The 18,489-nt window shown below is 39.4% G+C and overlaps 2 protein-coding genes across 2 annotated transcripts; one reads left to right on the forward strand and one right to left on the reverse strand.

The window, feature by feature from the left end:
- Positions 1-1,197: 1,197 nt before the first annotated feature.
- avil (advillin) lies at positions 1,198-9,565 on the forward strand. Its single transcript, XM_056437859.1, has 19 exons — positions 1,198-1,257; positions 1,516-1,590; positions 1,776-1,972; positions 2,056-2,164; positions 2,257-2,367; positions 3,181-3,386; positions 3,511-3,589; positions 3,807-3,905; positions 4,051-4,204; positions 4,298-4,398; positions 4,969-5,106; positions 5,287-5,445; positions 5,537-5,716; positions 6,425-6,582; positions 6,691-6,835; positions 6,964-7,152; positions 7,229-7,297; positions 7,772-7,882; positions 8,603-9,565. The coding sequence occupies exons 1-19, from the start codon at positions 1,198-1,200 to the stop codon at positions 8,714-8,716; spliced, it is 2,454 nt and encodes an 817-aa protein (XP_056293834.1). The 3' UTR covers positions 8,717-9,565.
- An 11-nt stretch (positions 9,566-9,576) lies between these two features.
- Positions 9,577-15,934, reverse strand: si:ch1073-456m8.1 (leucine-rich repeat flightless-interacting protein 2). Its single transcript, XM_056437860.1, has 6 exons — positions 15,715-15,934; positions 15,354-15,428; positions 13,727-13,765; positions 13,327-13,488; positions 13,099-13,182; positions 9,577-12,287 (listed from the first exon to the last, which is right to left on the reverse strand). The coding sequence occupies exons 1-6, from the start codon at positions 15,811-15,813 to the stop codon at positions 11,766-11,768; spliced, it is 981 nt and encodes a 326-aa protein (XP_056293835.1). The 5' UTR covers positions 15,814-15,934; the 3' UTR covers positions 9,577-11,765.
- Positions 15,935-18,489: the final 2,555 nt, after the last annotated feature.

The following is an 18,489-nucleotide window of genomic DNA, read 5'->3' on the forward strand; positions in this document are numbered from 1 at the left end:
AAATAGTTGTTGTTGTTGTTGTTGTTGTTGTTGTTTTGCTAGTAGCGGCTAATGTAGCCTTCAGGTCACCTCACTTCTTTCAAATTAGTTTTCACTCCACTGACGCTGACTCTTGTATCATCACTGGAGTCAATGTATCAGATGTCAGCTCAAACAAACACCTGTGAACAGACGTTGTGATGTGTAAAGGTTTCCTTAAAAACTAAGTGTATGTAATTTGATAAAAATTTCTTAATGTGAGCTCTTTGCAGATCATTTGTGAGCAGTGTTCAGACCCTTTCAGGTGGAGAGTCGCACAGGATGGGGCCACACCTTTGTGCTCTGTACTGTAACCATAGGAACCCACCTCACACAGGTGTGTCAGCAGTGCCAGAGTAAAGAACAACAAGGCCTGACCTCATCGTGTGTGTAGAAGTTAACGTTATTCTTATCATATTCATAGTATGTGCAGCAGATATATAAGGTATATAACACTACTAAAAAGAAAGCTAATATTGCTACTTATATTAATATAAACACATAATCCTTTTTATCTTTATGCTTATCAGTATAGCTATGATAATGCATGTGTCATACCATTCTCGAGAAAGCCCAGAAACATAAAGTTATTATTTATAGGCAGTATTTCAACTCATTGCTGTGCATATATCCATTTATGGTGTGAATGTGGTGTAGAGGGCATGGGGACGGACAACATGGCGGTGATTACTGTGTGTGTTTGTGCATTTGAATATGAGTCAATCCTTCTTTCAGCACATTTGCCTACATGATTTTGTGTTCTCCTCAGTGATTCGGTAGAATCCTGTGAGAGGTCCTGAAACATGCAAACACAGGCAAATGTTGTAGGTGCAGGGAAGGAAAGAGGACTGAGGGCCCTTTATTATCAGATGACAGGGAAGTCTCCAAGAGGACAAGACTACCAGGTATGTTCTGTTGGATAATATATACATTAGGAGATTTGATCATGTTGGCTCTTTAAGGTTTCTTATGTTGTGTAGTTTATCAAGAGAAAAGAGACTAAAGAGGCAAACCTTTTAAAATAATGTCCACATGTGTGTTGTTGTAGGTCTCTACTGAAGGGAATTGTATTTAATGTACCAAAAAAACGTAATTTAATCATGATCTCATCTTCCAGAAAAAGAAGACAAAGCAACAACAGGGCACAAGAGCCATTGACACCGAGTCCATCCGACCAACATGGATCAGACATTTAGAGCAGTGACTCACAACTCTGGGATTATAATCTGGAGAATTGAGGTACTTTGATTTTACAGTATGACGCAATGGTTTCTGTTGAATAAAGTTTTCCCAAATCAGATCTTTGGTTTAATGGAAAAGAAGAACAAAGTCTGCTACTCTTGAAGTGAATGACTAAAACAGCAGTGACGATGTGGGGGAAAAAAAGAGGAATACTGGTTATTAGACCTGAAATGTAAATGTTCCCCTCTCTCTCTCTCTCTCTCTCTCTCTCTCTCTCTCTCTCTCTCTCTCTCGCCCTCTCTCTCTGGGCAACAGAGAATGGAGTTGGTCCAAGTGCCTGAGAAATCTTATGGAAACTTTTATGAGGGCGACTGCTACCTACTTCTGTATGTAAGTCTGAGACGGTCACTTTTTGTGGTTTTGGGTGCCATGGCTGCTTGTTTGAAAACCAAAGCCCACTGTTGTATGTGTAGACGTTGTATGCTGCAGCAGAAACAAAAGGCCTTTGTCTTTTAATATATCAGATAAGATCCTGATCTGCACATCACACCACTCTGTTCCCCCTCTGTCCACAGACCCAGAAGGTGAGCAACTCTCTCTGTTATGATATCCACTTCTGGATCGGCTCACAGTCATCTCAGGATGAACAGGGCGCAGCAGCTCTGTACACCATACAGCTCGATGAATTTTTGGGTTCCAATCCCGTCCAGCACCGCGAGGTTCAGAACCACGAGTCTGATACTTTTAAGGGCTACTTCAAACAAGGAATAATGTGAGTGAAAATGTTGGTACAGAAGGCTATCGCATTAAAGACAGTGAAATAAACCCTCATAATTGTAATCCTGTCTTGTTTAGCTTTAAGAAAGGTGGAGTTGCATCAGGCTTGAAGCACACTGAAACCAACAGCTATGACGTCAAGAGACTGCTTCATGTCAAAGGGAAGAAAAGAGTGATTGCAAACGAGGTGTGCCACACTTTATTAAACATTATGGGACATTATGGGACATTTTGGGATGTCAGGAAGAGAGAGTGATTTTTTGCTTGAAATTGTTTCAGGTGGAGATGAACTGGGATAGCTTCAACCTTGGAGATGTGTTTTTGTTGGACATTGGAAAGACCATCGTTCAGTGGAACGGACCCAACTGTAACAAACAGGAAAAGCTCAAAGTAAGATTTTTTGTTAAATAATTCAACATTTAAATATACTCTATTTCTGAGTGTACTATAACAGCTTAACAATAACTTTTCATATTTTACTATCTTCATATGAATTGAAAAGTGACATGGAAGTCACATTTACCTCCTCTTTCAGCTCTAGTGTTTTATTTGCAGCATTGCATCTGAATGTGAGATTTAAGCTTGAGGCGTAGAGTCTGAAACAAGACTGCTTTCCATGACACCCTCACCAGATCTAAATATCATCATTAAATCTCTATGGAAAGCTGTGGGAGTGTGCAGTCAAAGCTCATTTCCTTCTTCCTGCAAGAAGGTCTGATGCTATGAATGATTCATTATCCCACTGCATACAGTTAAAACTATGTAACAGCAATCCAGTGAGGACTGGATTTTCCAGGCATTGATATTCATATTCTAGGTGCTTACATAATTTTGTCTACCCCACATTTAAGTGAGTTCAGATATACTATTTATTTATTAGTTAGGTCACATGTCCGATCATAATAAATATAATTCAGCAGACAACTGTTGCAAAGATATAATGGAGTAGTATTTACCTCTTCTGTGTGTGTTGTTGGCGACGCTTTGTTGACATAGTTTTGCATGTCTGTGCATGTGAGCGTGCCCACCTGGCTAGCACACGGCTGCCGCTCTGCCGCTCTGCACTGCGCTCATACAGCTGTTAAGTGTATCAACTATGACATGAAATGTTCATAATTTATTTAAAACAAGTAGTGTATTTTCTTTTTTCTTCTAAGATTTCTTGATTTTGTGTTTTGTCTGTGTTCTATTTTTGCTTCTCAGGGTATGATATTGGCCAAAGACATCCGAGACAGAGAGAGAGGAGGCCGGGCGGAGATCCGAGTGATCGAAGGCGACGACGAGAGCAACTCTCCTCAAAACATGGTGGTCCTGAATGGTGTTCTTGGAGAACGAAGCTCAAAGCTGACAGACGGACCTCTAGATGAAACCGCTGACCAGGAACAGAAGTCGAAACTCATTCTCTACCAGTGAGCGGCTTCCAGGATGCGGCTTGGAGCATTTCATGTACTTCATGTCCAAAACTGGACATGAACTACATGGTTCTGCAACGTGTTGTTTGCTACTTCTCATTTCTTTGTGTATTTATTTCAGTGTGACAGATGCTGATGGGGAGATGAAGGTCACAGAAGTTGCTTCCAGACCACTTGTTCAGGATCTCCTGAACCATGAAGTGAGTTGGTGCAATATTGACCAAATAAAGAATGTGTACACTTTATTTAATGGCCACACCAACATGGGTGCCAATACCACCATGAAAGATGGTATGGTTGTCCGTCTAGTGTGACATTTAACCATTCCTGTTCACTACTGTCTGGACTCAGATGACTCTAATTAATAGTTTATTTACTGATGGAAAGACATTATGTGTTTTATTATTGTTTGTTTAGGACTGCTACTTCCTGGATCAGGGTGGGACAAAGATCTTTGTCTGGAAGGGGAAAAAAGCAAACAAATTTGAGAGACAGGCTGCGATGGCAAGAGCTTTGGTGAGTTTGATTGCTTCTGCACGGCGGTGTATTAGATACAACACCTCGCTGAAACTAAAACTATTGCAGTCTGATACAACAGTCCTGCAATACAATATACCAGTGTATTTGTTATGATTTTGTCTGATTGGTTGTTATACTGTAGGAGTTCATCAAAGCGAAAAACTACCCTATCACTACAAATGTGGAGACGGTAAATGACGGGGCCGAGTCAGCTCTCTTCAAGCAGCTGTTCCAGAGGTGGACTGTAAAGGACCAGACTCAAGGTCTGGGCAAAGTGAATACAAGAGGAAAAGTGGGTATGTGTGTTTATAACTTTTCAGAAATACAACCAGCACAGACCAAAAAAAATGCTCCAGATGAAAATAAAAATAAACAACATTTTGCTTTAGCTCATATCAAACAGGTAAAGTTTGATGCCTCTCTGATGCACGCGATGCCAGAGGTTTCTGCACAGGAGCGAATGGTGGACGATGGCTCAGGTCAAGTGGAGGTAACTGACAATTTCACTTTGAAGTGGATCAGTCGATCATCTACTATATGAACAGGTCAAACAACTAATAACTGAATACTGTCAGCGTCAACCCTGCTATGCTACCATTAGCATTTAGCTAAAAGTGCAGCTAAGTGTATGATTAGTTAAAGAAGACAAACAGAACTGCATTACCAACAGGGCTGGTCTCAGTACCAAGATCCTTGGAGGCCCCGGGTTATCTGTGTGGTAATTGCTTTGTAGTAATTTGATTAATGACGACTCAAGAGGCCCTTTTTACAGCTGACATTTTTACATGTCATTGCAGGAAAAGCAGCAGGTGTTACTAATAACATTAACGATGGCTCTGTTCTGTTCAACTAAGCTACGACAGTGTGAGAGCTGTGCTATTCTTACTGTGTATTCTTTCTGTCTTGTAAAAAAAGGCCTACTTTGCTTTTTATTTCTCGACAACATCTTTTTTTCCTATTACGTAATGAGTTTTACAGCCTCATAGGGGCACTTACCTTCCTACAGACATTAAATGCAACTCTGTGATTTTGTGTTAATTAAACCCTTTGATTTTCCCAGGTGTGGAGAATTGAGAATCTGGAGCTTGTCCCCGTGGACCCTGAATGGTACGGATACTTCTATGGTGGAGACTGCTACCTGATCCTCTACACTTACTTGGTTAACAACAAGCAGTGCTACCTGCTCTACATATGGCAGGTGAGGATTTGTTTCACACCCAGTGTATTACAAAATGATAATAAGTCATGTTCATACACTCTAATTTTAAGATTATCACAATATTGTTTAAATACAGTATATCCGTCACCGTCCTTGCTTTATTATTTTTTTTATTATTACTGAAATATATGGAGAAATATTTCACCCCTTTATTTTCAGGGTTGTCATGCGACAACGGATGAAATTGCAGCCTCAGCATTTCAGGCTGTGGACTTGGATCAGAAATACGGTGATGAGCCAGTTCAAGTGAGATTAACAATGGGCAAAGAACCTAGGCACTTTATGGCGATGTTCAAGGCTAAAATGGTCATCTTTGAGGTACAACTGCATTTATAATTGTGCATCTGTAAATATTCTGGTGTATAAAGTTTCAATATCAGTAACGACTATTTCTTGTTTTTTCTGCAAGGGGGGCACATCTAGAAAAGGGTCCTCTGACCCAGAGCCACCAATAAGGTTGTTCCAGGTCCATGGTTCTGACCCGTCTAACACAAAAGCCATTGAGGTTCCTGCGCTGGCCACCTCTCTGAACTCCAATGATGTGTTTTTACTCAAGAGCCAATCAGGAATCTTTCTGTGGTGTGGAAAGGTAAGACAGGTGTTACAATCAGTTCAATCAGAAGAGACTTCATTATAATGTTGCATTAACGTATTACATATGCATCCAATTTGAATAGTGCAAAGTATTTGGCGATTTGACTCCATCCTGAAGTAGGATAATCAAGGAGAAGTGATGTTGAGGTCAGATAAGGTAGAATCCCCTCGCAGTCCAGACACTGGTAGTGGTGGTGGTGATGAAGGGAGTTTTTGCAATCTGATGATTGTGATGCTGACTGGGATGGAAGAGGGTTGCATCGGATAGAGATTTTTAAAGTTTAACAGCAACAGTGATTAGCTTAAGGAAACTGTGCAGACTCTAGTTGATTGATTTAAGTTAATGCACACAATCAGCTGATAGACGAGTCACAGGGACAAATAGAGGCTGAGAGATTATGAATGAAAAGGAGTGTAAAGAGCGTCTTCCTGAACTTCCGTTTGGAGAAGGCCTTCGTGCACAAAGCCAGATCTTGGATTAAAACAAAGAGATTCGCTCCTTTGACTGAATGGGAGCAGTTCCCTGCATACAAGTTCAAAAAAGCAGATGTAAAGCCTTCCCAAAATAATGTTATAGCAGCACAGATACCAGTGGTTTGGATGAGATGTTGTACAATCCCATATGTCTAATGTCTGTGTGTCCGTTTAATTGTGGCCATACAGTGTACATGCTAACTAACTATGACTGACTATTTATTGCCAGGGATCCAGTGGAGATGAGAGAGCCATGTCAAAGGAGGTGAGCGCTGTGATTGGCCAGAATTCAGAGGAAGGCTCTGAAGAGATAGTGGCAGAGGGTCAGGAGCCCGTTGAATTCTGGGAGTTGCTTGGAGGGAAAGCCCCCTATGCTAGTGAGAAGAGGTGATGATGAAACACGACTAATATTTTCAATTGGCTTTGTGGAGACTGTTGCAGCAAAAGTAATACACTTGTTTTCCACTCTTTTGCATGTCACCTGGTTGACTGCAGATTACAGCAGCTGGTTTGTGACCACCAGCCTCGCTTGTTCGAATGCTCCAATAAGACGGGCCGTTTCATTGTGAACGAGGTGACTCAGTTCACTCAGGACGACCTCAATGAGGATGATGTTATGCTGCTGGACACATGGGACCAGGTATGATAGAGACTTAAGCACGGTACAAACCTGAAGGATAACCTCCTCAATATACCTGCATTTTTGTGTCGCTTTTTTGTGCCATGTTACTGAACCTAAAAAGTGCCTTTTCTTATCGTTGGTCCCAGGTGTTTCTTTGGATCGGTAAAGAGACCAATGATGTAGAGCGTAAAGAATCAGTGGTGACAAGCCAAGAGTACCTGCGCACCCACCCGGGCGCCAGAGACCCAGGCACCCTCATTCTCTCGATCAAGCAGGGATTTGAGCCGCCCACATTCACCGGGTGGTTCACAGCCTGGGACCCCTCAAAATGGAGTGTGAGTGTTTTTGAACCGACATGGAGCATCAACATGTACAGTGATGAGAAACAAACTAACATATTCTTTCTTTTAGGGAGGAATGAGCTATGAGGAGTTGAAGAAAGAGTTGGAAGAAGATTTAACACCGGTTGATGTTACAACTGTATGTGAGGTCAAATTTATTTTTCAAGCTATATCAGGAGCAAATTATTTTCCCTTGCTGATAGAGCAAGAATAATGTGTCTGATACATTGGTTTCCTAAATGATACCATCCTTCTTAATACATGTCACATGTAGACACAGTTTCTATGTTAGTGGTTGAGGTAAGAATGTTGTATTACATACAGAAGGACATTCAGGAACAGTCACTGTAGGACTGCAAACATCCAGGCTAACCTCAAGCATTAACTGGTTAGCAACTCTTTCCTGAGGAGAACAAGAGACATTTCAATAACATGGAAGAATGTTGAATGTTTAACTCGCTAAACTTGATGTCTAAGAGCTTTGATAAAAAGTAAAGGTCAAAAACTTGTATTAACAAAGTCCTCGACTATCTTATTCAATGCCACAACAGGAAGTGATCAATTAGATACAAATATGAATGATCCTAAATGTAACCTAAATGTGACTTTCTAGGAGGAGGAATGTGTTGTAACCGAGGAAAACGCTGAGCCTTTTCCTCCAGACGACTTGATCAACAAGCTTGTCAACGAGCTGCCTGAAGGTGTTGACCCAACCCAGAAAGAGGTAGGTAGAGAGTGAGGAAGTGAGTGTATGTCAGAAATGAATATTTGATGGTGAGCTAGATGTCATTGGATAATGCAAAACAACCACAATGTTCAAGGTTGGTTTTGACAAGTTATTTTTTTGTTATCTTATAGAGCAAAACATACCCGTATATTAACAAAGCGATATATATGCTTCATGGGAAAAAACACATTGTTGCAGTGTAGGACAGGTGGACCCAAACGCAGAACACTAACAAGCAGTTGGTGTAGGTTAATGAAGTCAGGCTGGATGAAGATGAGAGATGTGGGCAGGTTTGGGAGCAGACAAGCTGACAGAATCCTGGATCACAGGAAACAGACACAAATTAATTCAGGAACAAGAATACAAGTTCAACTTGTACACCAATTCACCAAACCTGGCCTGAGCATATGCTACCACGTACGTTGAGCAAGTGATTTAGTACGGATAGTTTGACCCTCTGGGTATATATGCAGGCTGATGAGAAGCAGGTGTGCAGACTGGGGGGATGATTAGCTGATTGTAGACAGGTGTGTATGATGAGCTGAGCTGGGAGCGAGGAGGACCACACAGACAGGGATGTGCTGGAAACACAGGGGAGGGAGAAACACTTGGAAGTAAGCAGCAGCACAGCTGCGGCCGTGACTTGCAATAATACTCTTTTCAGACATTGAGAATACAAAACTGAAACTTTATTCTGAATATTTAACTGTTTTTCAGAAACATCTGTCTGACTCTGACTTCAACCAGGTATTTGGGATCACCAAAGACGACTTTGCCAGCATGCCGCTGTGGAAACAACAGAACATGAAGAAACTCAAGGGGATGTTTTGATCCGATTTTTTCTTTACTAGAAATCCACTACAATACTTTCTCTCAGTTCCCCATCCACTACAATTAATGACTTTCCATGTAAACTCATTCGGATTTTTATTGTAATTCATACATTTGGTCCAAATTACTGTATTCAAACTCTTTAATACTATATTATTTTTAAACCTGTGCTGATATTGTAAAATCGATACTGAATAATTGTTTGTGATAATATTATTTGAACTCAGTTTGAAAAAATATTAACTGTATAGCCGATTGTGCTGTTTGTGTTTCCGTGTATATATATATATATATAGAATAGAATGAATACATGTTAAACATAAAAAATGTAAATTAATAAATAGGCACATATCTACGTTAAATGTGTAATTTATCAAACTCGGTACCAAACATTTATGTTATTTATTATTATTATTACTTCTGTTAAGAGGGTGATGCACAAGTGAGCTCCAAACCAAACGTAAAGAGAGCTCTACTTTGCCATCTGTTGGACAAATAATATTACAACGGGTCAGGCAAAATATTTCAGGGAACAGAAATGCTTACATTTTTTTTCATGTATTTCAGGAATAGAGTAGTTCATTGTTATCAGTGCTGATAAATTTCTGTTATACTTTTAAAGCATTTTAAATGTTATAGAAACCTTGTGAGGTGACATTTGACTTCAGAATTTCGATAATTATCATCAATGCGATTTTCTTTTTTTACACAAGTTTCTGAGGACACGGCCTGAACTGTCCTTTTGTTTTCAGCGTCATAACTAAGTATCTTTAGTTAGTTTTAAAGCTGCTTATGATGGATATTCTTTGTCACGTCATGATTATAAATATAAGTTGAAATAAATGACTAATTGGCATGAGCATTCTTCAATTTTTTTTATTTGATTTGTCTGGAATGTATTTTTCGTTACAAGTATAAATGTATGTAATTAACAGTTACATTTGAACATGTCATTCAAAGAAAATGTCAAAAATATGTAGACCCATAAAATACATCGTTACAGTAAGAACATCATTTTTGCATGAAGGAAAATGAAACACATCCCTTTGATTACAAATTGTCAATAAACCAACTGCTGTTTGTTCAAAATCCAAAAAAGCTCCAGTGATGGAAGTCTAAATCAGAGTGACCTAACTTTACTAGTTTGTTTCAACAAACCAAATCCACTGACCTGACAGGAAATCAACAGGAACATACAATTAATCGTGGATGACAACATAAACAATCATTGATTGTGGAAACATCTAACCAACCCGAAATGACCCAATTGCTCACGACCCGACTACAATGCCACCACACAGGGCCACAGCAACAGTAACTTCCCATCGGCTTATTGTGTGGAACAAGCGGCATGTATTCTGAGCTGTTTGTGTGCGAGGCTTTGGGCATCATGGCAGCCAACACAACAAATAATCAGGTATTAGCAAGTGAATCAGCATAATGTTGAAATGCAAAAGGAAAACGAGTCAATGCGAACATTAACACCCTGCCTTAAACTCCCAGAATGATAAGCAGCTTCAGCATTCTACTCATTTCCAAATGTCCACAAATGTATTGATATTGCAGCTTGTTTTTTATTTTGTGTAACAGAATTAGATATCAAAATTATTCAGATTTGTTAAACAAAATCTGAAATTGTGTGCATTTTGTAAAGAGCCACCATAAAAGAACAGGAAATGACACGATACAAAATTTAAATCCCTTCAAAATACCAATTCTTGCAGTAAATACCATATCAAATTGTTATTTTATATGCGTACTGCGTACTGATTAATGACATTAATTCATGCGATATTTGGAAATCAACATAAATTCTTACAAACTATCACACATGAGGTGAAAGGCTCTTTTCCGGCCTCGAGCATGAAAGAAATCCGACATTGTAAAAAGCAAACATAAAAAATTGTGATTAAATACAAAGTGTTTACAGCAATCAGAGAAGTCAAAAGAGACGACTTACAGTAAATTTCACTGCATATGTGCAAACATACAGTATCACCACGCAGGCAGCGAAGGCGCCTGCAGCAGGTCAGCTCATTGCGTGTTTGGGAATATTGTTTCTCATGAAATCGGACAAATTTATGCCACAACACAAGAACTTTGAAAAGTGCAAATGCGGCCAAATCCATTTCCTTAAATTCAAAATTCAAACAGGAAAAAGGGGTATAAATGGTAAGTTAGAAACAATAAAAAAGATTGTTGTACAGATCAAAAAGGCAGCATTTTCTCTTCCTTAAAAAAAATCTCTGTCTTATAAACTTTAAAACAGCTATTGTTGATTTCGTGTTGCAGGTCTTGCCCAAAACATTCTTCACGGTGACAGACTCTTGATTCCTACGTTTCTGATGCGATAGGAGCCGAAACAGAAACCGACCCTGTCAAAAATAAGTAGAGCTCCCTTTGTTTTGTCTACAGGTAAATCCTGATCTGTGACCTGGCAGTATAGAAACACACCTTATTAAAAGAGGTAAACAGTCAAAGCAGCATGGACTATTATCCATGTCTATCCACACATTACAAAACAGATAGAAAAAGAAATCATTGGCAAAGAATATTAAGTAGTCAGTAGCAGAATTCCAGCTAGTAAACCACCTGGATCCTGAGTTTCTTTGTGACTTTAAAACATACATTTTACAACTCATCAGTAAAGCTGCAAAATAATTGATCTATTATTTTGTTATAAACAATTTTCAAAACTAGTGTAAAATTATAATTAAAATTACAAGCAGTCCAAATGCCAAAGATATATATATTGTTATAATATGAGAACAAAAAGCAGCACATTTTCACAATGAAGAAGCTAAAGGCAAGTTAATTAGAATCTTTATGCAAATTGACAAAAGCATAAAATCGGATTGTCAGAATAGTGGCCGATTACTCTTCTTTCCATTACCTACTTGTTAAAGTTCTAATTATTAGTTATTATTGGCCTCAAGATTTTTGAAGAAAATTAATGTCAGATGTGGGAAAATCACAGAGCTCTTGAATTATACCAAATGATCAATAATCAATTACCGTTACCCTTTTCTCCAGTAGTAGGTGAAACAGATTAAGACACAACACAAGCTTCAGGGTTTTTGAGGTCTTCGGTTTTCTCGTCGTTGACCAGGCAGTTGCTCGTAGAACTTTTCTCTGAGTCATCAGGCAGCTCCAAATTGTCCGCTTCACCCAGAAACATCCCGTCCTGCTCTGGAGTCTCAGCAGATGCGTCCTCGTAGGCACTTATGCTGTCGGAGTCGTTCCTGTCTGGAGAAGGATCTCGTCCGCCCTCGACACCGTTTCCGTACGGCCTCTGTAGGACGCCGTCCGCAGAGGACGGGTCGTCCACTGCAAGAGACGGCATGTGGTCCAGGGGCTTAGAGACCATCTTCTGCAGCTTGGTCAGGAGGCTTCCTTCCTCCTCTACCTTCTCTGACGCTCTGCTTCCACTGCCTTGGGGTTCACACAGCAGGGAGTCTTTCATCAATTCTTTTGCATCATTTTCCATTTGGCATCCTTGACTCATCACCCCATCCACACCGTCACGTGTGTTCACTGTAGCAGGTGCTTTGTTATCTTTATCTTTGTTGTCCTGCAAAGAGAAATTCAGTTGTCTATAAGTAAGTTAAGTGTCCTTCCAGATAAAACACAATATAGTTACATTTGCTACTTAAGTATTGTATCTAAATGTGCTTGTCAATTTAATACCATCTCTAATCTTCATGCAAGGAAAGAAAAGCTTTGTAAACAAATGAAGACATGATTGTGAAATGTAATCACAACTGAATACATAATAAATAACAAGCAGTGATGTTTGTTATGTATTATGTAGACTTTATGACATCATCAAAATTAGTTTTGTTCCCTTCATTGAAACTTCAAGAAGCCCAGATGTCTTTGACGTGACATGATTTTTTAGATTTAACTTCAAATTAGGTTTGGGTAATCATCTCGATATCTGTCTTTTCATATCTCGAAAGAAACACAGAATGATTTTTTGCTAGTTCAATTTAGAAATAGTCGATATGAAAAATGACATTGTGGGAATTAAATACTTAGAGCTTGAGTGCATTATAATCCACTGTTAGTTAGTATATGCTTGTTATTATCAATGTAGACGACTTAATGTTTTCATGATATGATACCATTGACCAGATCAATTTGAGCAACCTGATTTTAGGTTGAAATTGCTTTATATATATATATATATATTTTATTTTTTTATTGAAAAGAGTCACACTATTTTAAATACCTTTTCTGGAAATGTTATGGGGAGAAGTTACTTTTTCAAAGCTACGAATTCAGTGGTACTTAAATTTGAATATGAAGTATTTATTTAAAGTATTTATTACTGTCAGAACTCTTAAGAATCCCCCTCCCCCCCTCACACTTCCCCATTTTACCTCTTTTAATCTTTCCACCTCTTGCATCAGAGAGCAGACCACGCTCTCCAATTTCCTCTTGGCCTCCCTCTCTCGTTCCAAATCCTAATGCAAAGAAAATCAGTTTGATAGTGTGATACAAAAACAAACTTCTCACTAAAGAGGGTGAAAACTAAAAGAAGTTTATATATTGCTGAAGTGTTTAAGAGTTTATAATTGTAGTGTTGTTTCAGTGCTGGTGAGGCGTACCAAACCAGCCTGTCCGGCTTCCCTCTGGGACTCCGCCAGCAGCTCCTCGACACCCTCCAGCGTGTCCTGCAGGACGTCCACCTGGAACAACAGAGTCTCTCGCTCGACCTCCATCCCACGCAGCTCCTGCACCACCTCTTCATAGCTGGCCTGCAGCTCAAGCTGCACCACAAACACAGTTACAAATCAGTGTGGGCAAATTTAGAGGAAGGCATGTCCATCAGTGGGTGGACAAGTGTTTAGTAAGCTCTCAGAGGCATCAGGAGGAGGCCTCATCTGGAAGAACGACAACCCTCCATATGCAAAAGAAAATGATCACTGTAGTGATCTATGAGACCTGACAGAACAGTGAACAGTACTTTAAATAGTAATAAATGTCATAATAGTAAGAAATACTCACTATTTCTGGGAGTCCCATGTAGAGGTCCTGGTCCGAATGCTGAAAAAAATAATTGAATAATTTGTTTTATTTTTTGGTAAATAATGCTCAAGTGAAATAAAGGGAAGCATGTTGTATAAGGTCATATTGGAAATTGTTTAATTCATCATTGTGAGCTTCATAGAGTACCATGTGTGACAGGATTCTGGTATTAGCTTGCGTAAGATACATGAGCCATAAGAAAAGCAATGTTCAGATATGTGTTGTGATATATGAGTTTCTGTACAATTTGAAAATCTTTACCATTGTAAATATCTGAAGTTATGCATCCTAAGCAATATAACTAACTGAATAGGTTTTTCTGCTTCAATTAATATTAGTAGTTTGTTTCTGGGATTACTTTTTAATATGAAACACGCACTAAATTCTGAGACCCAATAAGGAACAAAAATGTTAATGTTTAATCATACCGTATCACATACTCTGTGATAGCAGCAGTCACCAAAAACTATACCTCTACAATATTTAGAAGGAATCAAACTTCTAATAACTGTGCTAGCAGAAACTGTAATCTCTCTGTATGTCTGGAGAGAACCAACGCTTTATCAGGTCACTCCTTTGTTCATTTTATTTTCATAGTTCGTAATCTAGCGTCAACATTTCGACAAGTAAAATACTTTTGTCCACCACAATCGCAGCTATCACAATTTACGACCTCATACAAAGATTATATAGCACCATGTTTGATAACAGCTCTCAAAGTATTGAATATGTGATTTTGTGCAGTGGCAAAAAAATGACATTCCTAACTGGGTCATAGAATATTCAATTAAATGTAGTTTATTTTATATAGCCCAATATCACAAATTAGTCTCAGAGGGCTTTATAATCTGAATATGATGGGACACATAAATTAATGCAACATCATTTTATGAAGCCACATTTGCATCACCCATTGCCTTTACCCAGTGGTGAACCTATAAAACAAAAAAGAATGCCAAACAAAGAGATAGTATTATATTTTCAAAGATACACAATGTATTAAGTACAATGTAACGCTTTTAATCCAGTTATACACCTTGTCCCAACAAGGTGACTGAAAAATGTGGATTTAAAAACCGCCTTTGTGAAATCAGACACCAACCAGACATAATGCCGTATATCAGAATCTAGCTAAAATGTATGTCTATTAAGTGCAGGAAGATATTTTCAGATCCTTTACTTTAGTTAAATAATAATACAACAAAAACATTCACATACATACACATGTTAAAGCTCTTCATTAACATTGTACTTCTGTAAAAGTACAGAAGTAGTCATCAATACTGCAATTACCAAACGTTTAATTATTAATCTTTCAGAAATGCAGATTGAATATAATAGAGTAGAAGTATCATAGAGTATCATTATACGTAGTATAAAATGGAAAACAAGTATCTAACAAATTTAGAAAGCACAGTACTTGAGTAAATTGTCACTCCTGCTTGTGTATTATTATCACACTTCAATAACAATGACACGTGATGAGACACACTGTACAAACCTTAGGACCATGGAGACGTTTGATTTGCTAGATATTTAAACAATGTCCAGGTGTTTGGATTTTTCTGTCCACTCCTGGCTCCGGTTCATGTTATCGGGGTCCTACCTGACTGTCAGTCCGCCTCGTCACGGTGCCTGCTCGACTGTCGCTTCGCGTGAGACGTCTGGAGGAACTCTCGGTCTGACAAGGAGACAAAACAAAAGCACACCTCGGGTGAACGAGCATCACATGCAGTCACTCAGCGAGCTAACGTCACTGACGAGGAAGTGAACTGGAGCCACAGGCCCAGCCGTTCATTCGAGTCGTCGGTCGTTCTTAAACGGTCCAGAAAAATGGCAGAGATTCTCACCGACTACTTTGCTGACATTAAATGTGTAAAACGTCCGGATACTGCGCGGTAACGAGCCGTTAACGTTAGCTATCTGTCTCGACACAAACAGTCAGCGATGACGTCGTGATTTCCCACCTCTTTTATAATGCTGCGGAGCGACTCATCTTCGCTCAGTCCCCGAGATAAGGTCCGTTTCTTTGGCGAACCACTACTGTCCAGCGTGACTGAATGCATGTTGATGTTTTCTTATTAAGTTTTCGTTTATGAAAGAAACAACTCCGCCCTTCCTGAGTGAAGGGGTGTTTGCTGTTTTGTTTTCTACGCCGCAGCAGTGAGTGAAGTGTATTGCCGACGCCCAGGCCTACGGAGAGCGACGAGGACCAAACTGTCTTTAACGCCGCCTTTACTCCGCCCACAGTCACACAGAGAATGTAAATATCAGTTTTTTTAAACTGTTGTCAGGTTTTAAAAAAAGTTAGTTTTAGGGTTCAGATAAGCACCGTGGCGGGTTTCAAGTCCTGGAACATGAAGTAGATGAGGAAAGAAAAAAATGGTACAATAAAAAAATACCTCGCCTCGTAATTAAAATACAAATAGGCTTTATAAAGAAAATATGTATCTCTGCCAATCACCATGCACAATTATAGTTGTCATCATCCTCACAAAAGCAAGTTGGATTCTCAAGCATTGCTCAAACACTAACACTGCCCCACACATCCAAAGGACACCAAAGATGTAAGCATATTATACTTTTAAAGAAGAATTGAATCAAGCAGACTTTGTGATACTGTCAGCGTAATATTTTCTTACTTCTAAACATGAATTTACTAAGCAACAATATTTGAAAGCACCTAGACTTCCATTGTCGACAATGCAAAATACTTTGAACTTCTATTTACATTATATAATATTTGGTCTACAGTGTACATGACTACTTTGTTTGAGTATTATAGATGTTATGTCAGTGTGGTTCTAGGCCCACTCATTCACTTCTCAGCCAAAGGTGTGACTAATAACATTAACGATGGCACAGTTGTATTTGAGGTAAGCCATTACAGTGACAGTAAGCCAGCATTAACAACACCAAGACCATGAAACCAAAGCAGCTGAATGGAATCAAGCCATAATTAATTAATATATTCACCTGTTATTTATGTCAAAATGCCTTCATTGAAAGACTAAGTTGAATGAGGTGGTTCACGGTGGATGGAGTGACTTGAGAATTGTCTGTTTGATTGTCTTTATTCATATGAAAGAGCATATAGACAAAATACTTTACAGCTCTTCGTTGGACAGATGCTCAGCATCAGAAGGTTGGATTGACGGTCAAAATGTCAAGCAGCGCCTGAAACCATGACTTCATTCAAAAATAGGCTTCCTCTCTGGTAGGAAGGTCTTTGGTGCCGCAGGCACAAGAGTTGTTAATGCAGATGAGGCTGTGATGAGTACTTTGACTCATATTCAGCTATAAACACATTAAAACAACCTTATGTTTCTTAAGCTTAATATTTAATGTACATGTACTGTCACGGCGCTATTAGAGTGGACCCAAAAGCACGACTCAGACAGGAGTAACAAAGAATACTGTCTTTGGTTGGAAACAGGCTGGGTCAAAACCGGGAGATCAGTCGAAGAAGCAAACAAGTCCAAAAAGGGGCAGGGCAGAGACAGAGGTCAGGGCAGGCAGGCAGGTCAGGAATATATACTAATAACGCTGGAGAACTTGGCACGAAAACACAAGACAATCTGGCAGACGACAAGTGGAAGTGAGGGAGCTAAATAGTGAGGGACTAATGAGGGGATGGGCTGCAGGTGAGAAGGGCGTGAGGACCAGGTGAAGGGAATGAGGGACTAACGAGGGAGTGATCAGAGGCAGGTGAGGGGAGTTGGATTGATGAGATGGTGTGACAGGATGAAAACAACTATTACAAAAAGGAAGGCGTGGAGCTAAACTGTTACATGTACAAAAGTATAATTACCTATACATTGTGCGAGAGTAAACGCACTTACTTTCCAACCAATGCTGAAAAGCATTGAGGTTGTTACCTTAAACTCTGCTTTTGTGTTGTTGCGTGGTGAACTTTCCATTCCATTATCCAAACCACTTATTTTATTCAGAATCTGGAGCCGATCCCAGCTGACATTGGGCGAAGGCAGGATTCACCCTGGAGAGGTTGCCAGACTATCACAAGACACATAGACAGACAACCATTCATGCTCACATTCACGCCTGAGGGCAATTTTAAAGTCCAATTAACCTAATCTGCACATTTTTGGACTGTGGGAGGAAGCCAGAAAACCAGAAGGGAACCCACGCTGCCATGTGAAGATCTAAACGTTCAAACTCCACACAGAATGACGGCCCGGAACCCGCACCCGGGCCCCTCTTGCTGTTGAGGTGACAGTGCTAGCCACTACACCATTGTGCAGCATGTTCATATATTTCATTTAAGACTGTCACTGTTACTCTGTCACTCAAACTATATTTATTTGTGAAGAAGTTCAGCAGTGAAGTGACACTTAATTGGGATTTGATTCCTTCCATCAAAGTGGAGAGAAGGGAATGTGAGCAAACAGTAGCAAAAGTGTCCCCATGTAATAATTTCTGAGAAGCTCCACCTTACATGAAGAGACAACAGCCAATGCTTGATCCTCATTTACTTCTAGTTCTATCAGTATTTCATCTATAAAGATGTAATACTGTTATATTCTCAAGCTAAATGATGTCTGTTTCACAAAGTAACACAAGTGGACTGCAACAAACAATAGAAAAGGAAGCACATAATTAATAACTGAAACATGAACGATCCTGCAGCTGTGTTTCCCTCCAGCAGATGACACTAGTGGGTCAGTGATTTTTACTGAGTGTAGGCGGCTCATTGCTCCTTGAAGTAAAATGTGTTCATAAAT

The sequence above is a fragment of the Pseudoliparis swirei genome, chromosome 18, assembly GCF_029220125.1.
Source record: "Pseudoliparis swirei isolate HS2019 ecotype Mariana Trench chromosome 18, NWPU_hadal_v1, whole genome shotgun sequence".
Classification (NCBI taxonomy): Eukaryota; Metazoa; Chordata; class Actinopteri; order Perciformes; family Liparidae; genus Pseudoliparis; species Pseudoliparis swirei.

Excerpts from the sequence above, each read along its gene's own strand:
- si:ch1073-456m8.1 (XM_056437860.1), bottom strand. The coding sequence starts at position 15,813 with ATGCATTCAGTCACGCTGGACAGTAGTGGTTCGCCAAAGAAACGGACC. Across the intron at positions 15,429-15,714 it reads TCCGCAGCATTATAAAAGAG|ACCGAGAGTTCCTCCAGACG; the intron begins GTGGGAAATCAC and ends TCTCCTTGTCAG. Across the intron at positions 13,489-13,726 it reads ACATGGGACTCCCAGAAATA|CTTGAGCTGCAGGCCAGCTA; the intron begins GTGAGTATTTCT and ends TTTGTGGTGCAG.
- avil (XM_056437859.1), top strand. The coding sequence starts at position 1,198 with ATGGATCAGACATTTAGAGCAGTGACTCACAACTCTGGGATTATAATC. Across the intron at positions 1,258-1,515 it reads TTATAATCTGGAGAATTGAG|AGAATGGAGTTGGTCCAAGT; the intron begins GTACTTTGATTT and ends TCTGGGCAACAG. Across the intron at positions 7,298-7,771 it reads CACCGGTTGATGTTACAACT|GAGGAGGAATGTGTTGTAAC; the intron begins GTATGTGAGGTC and ends GTGACTTTCTAG.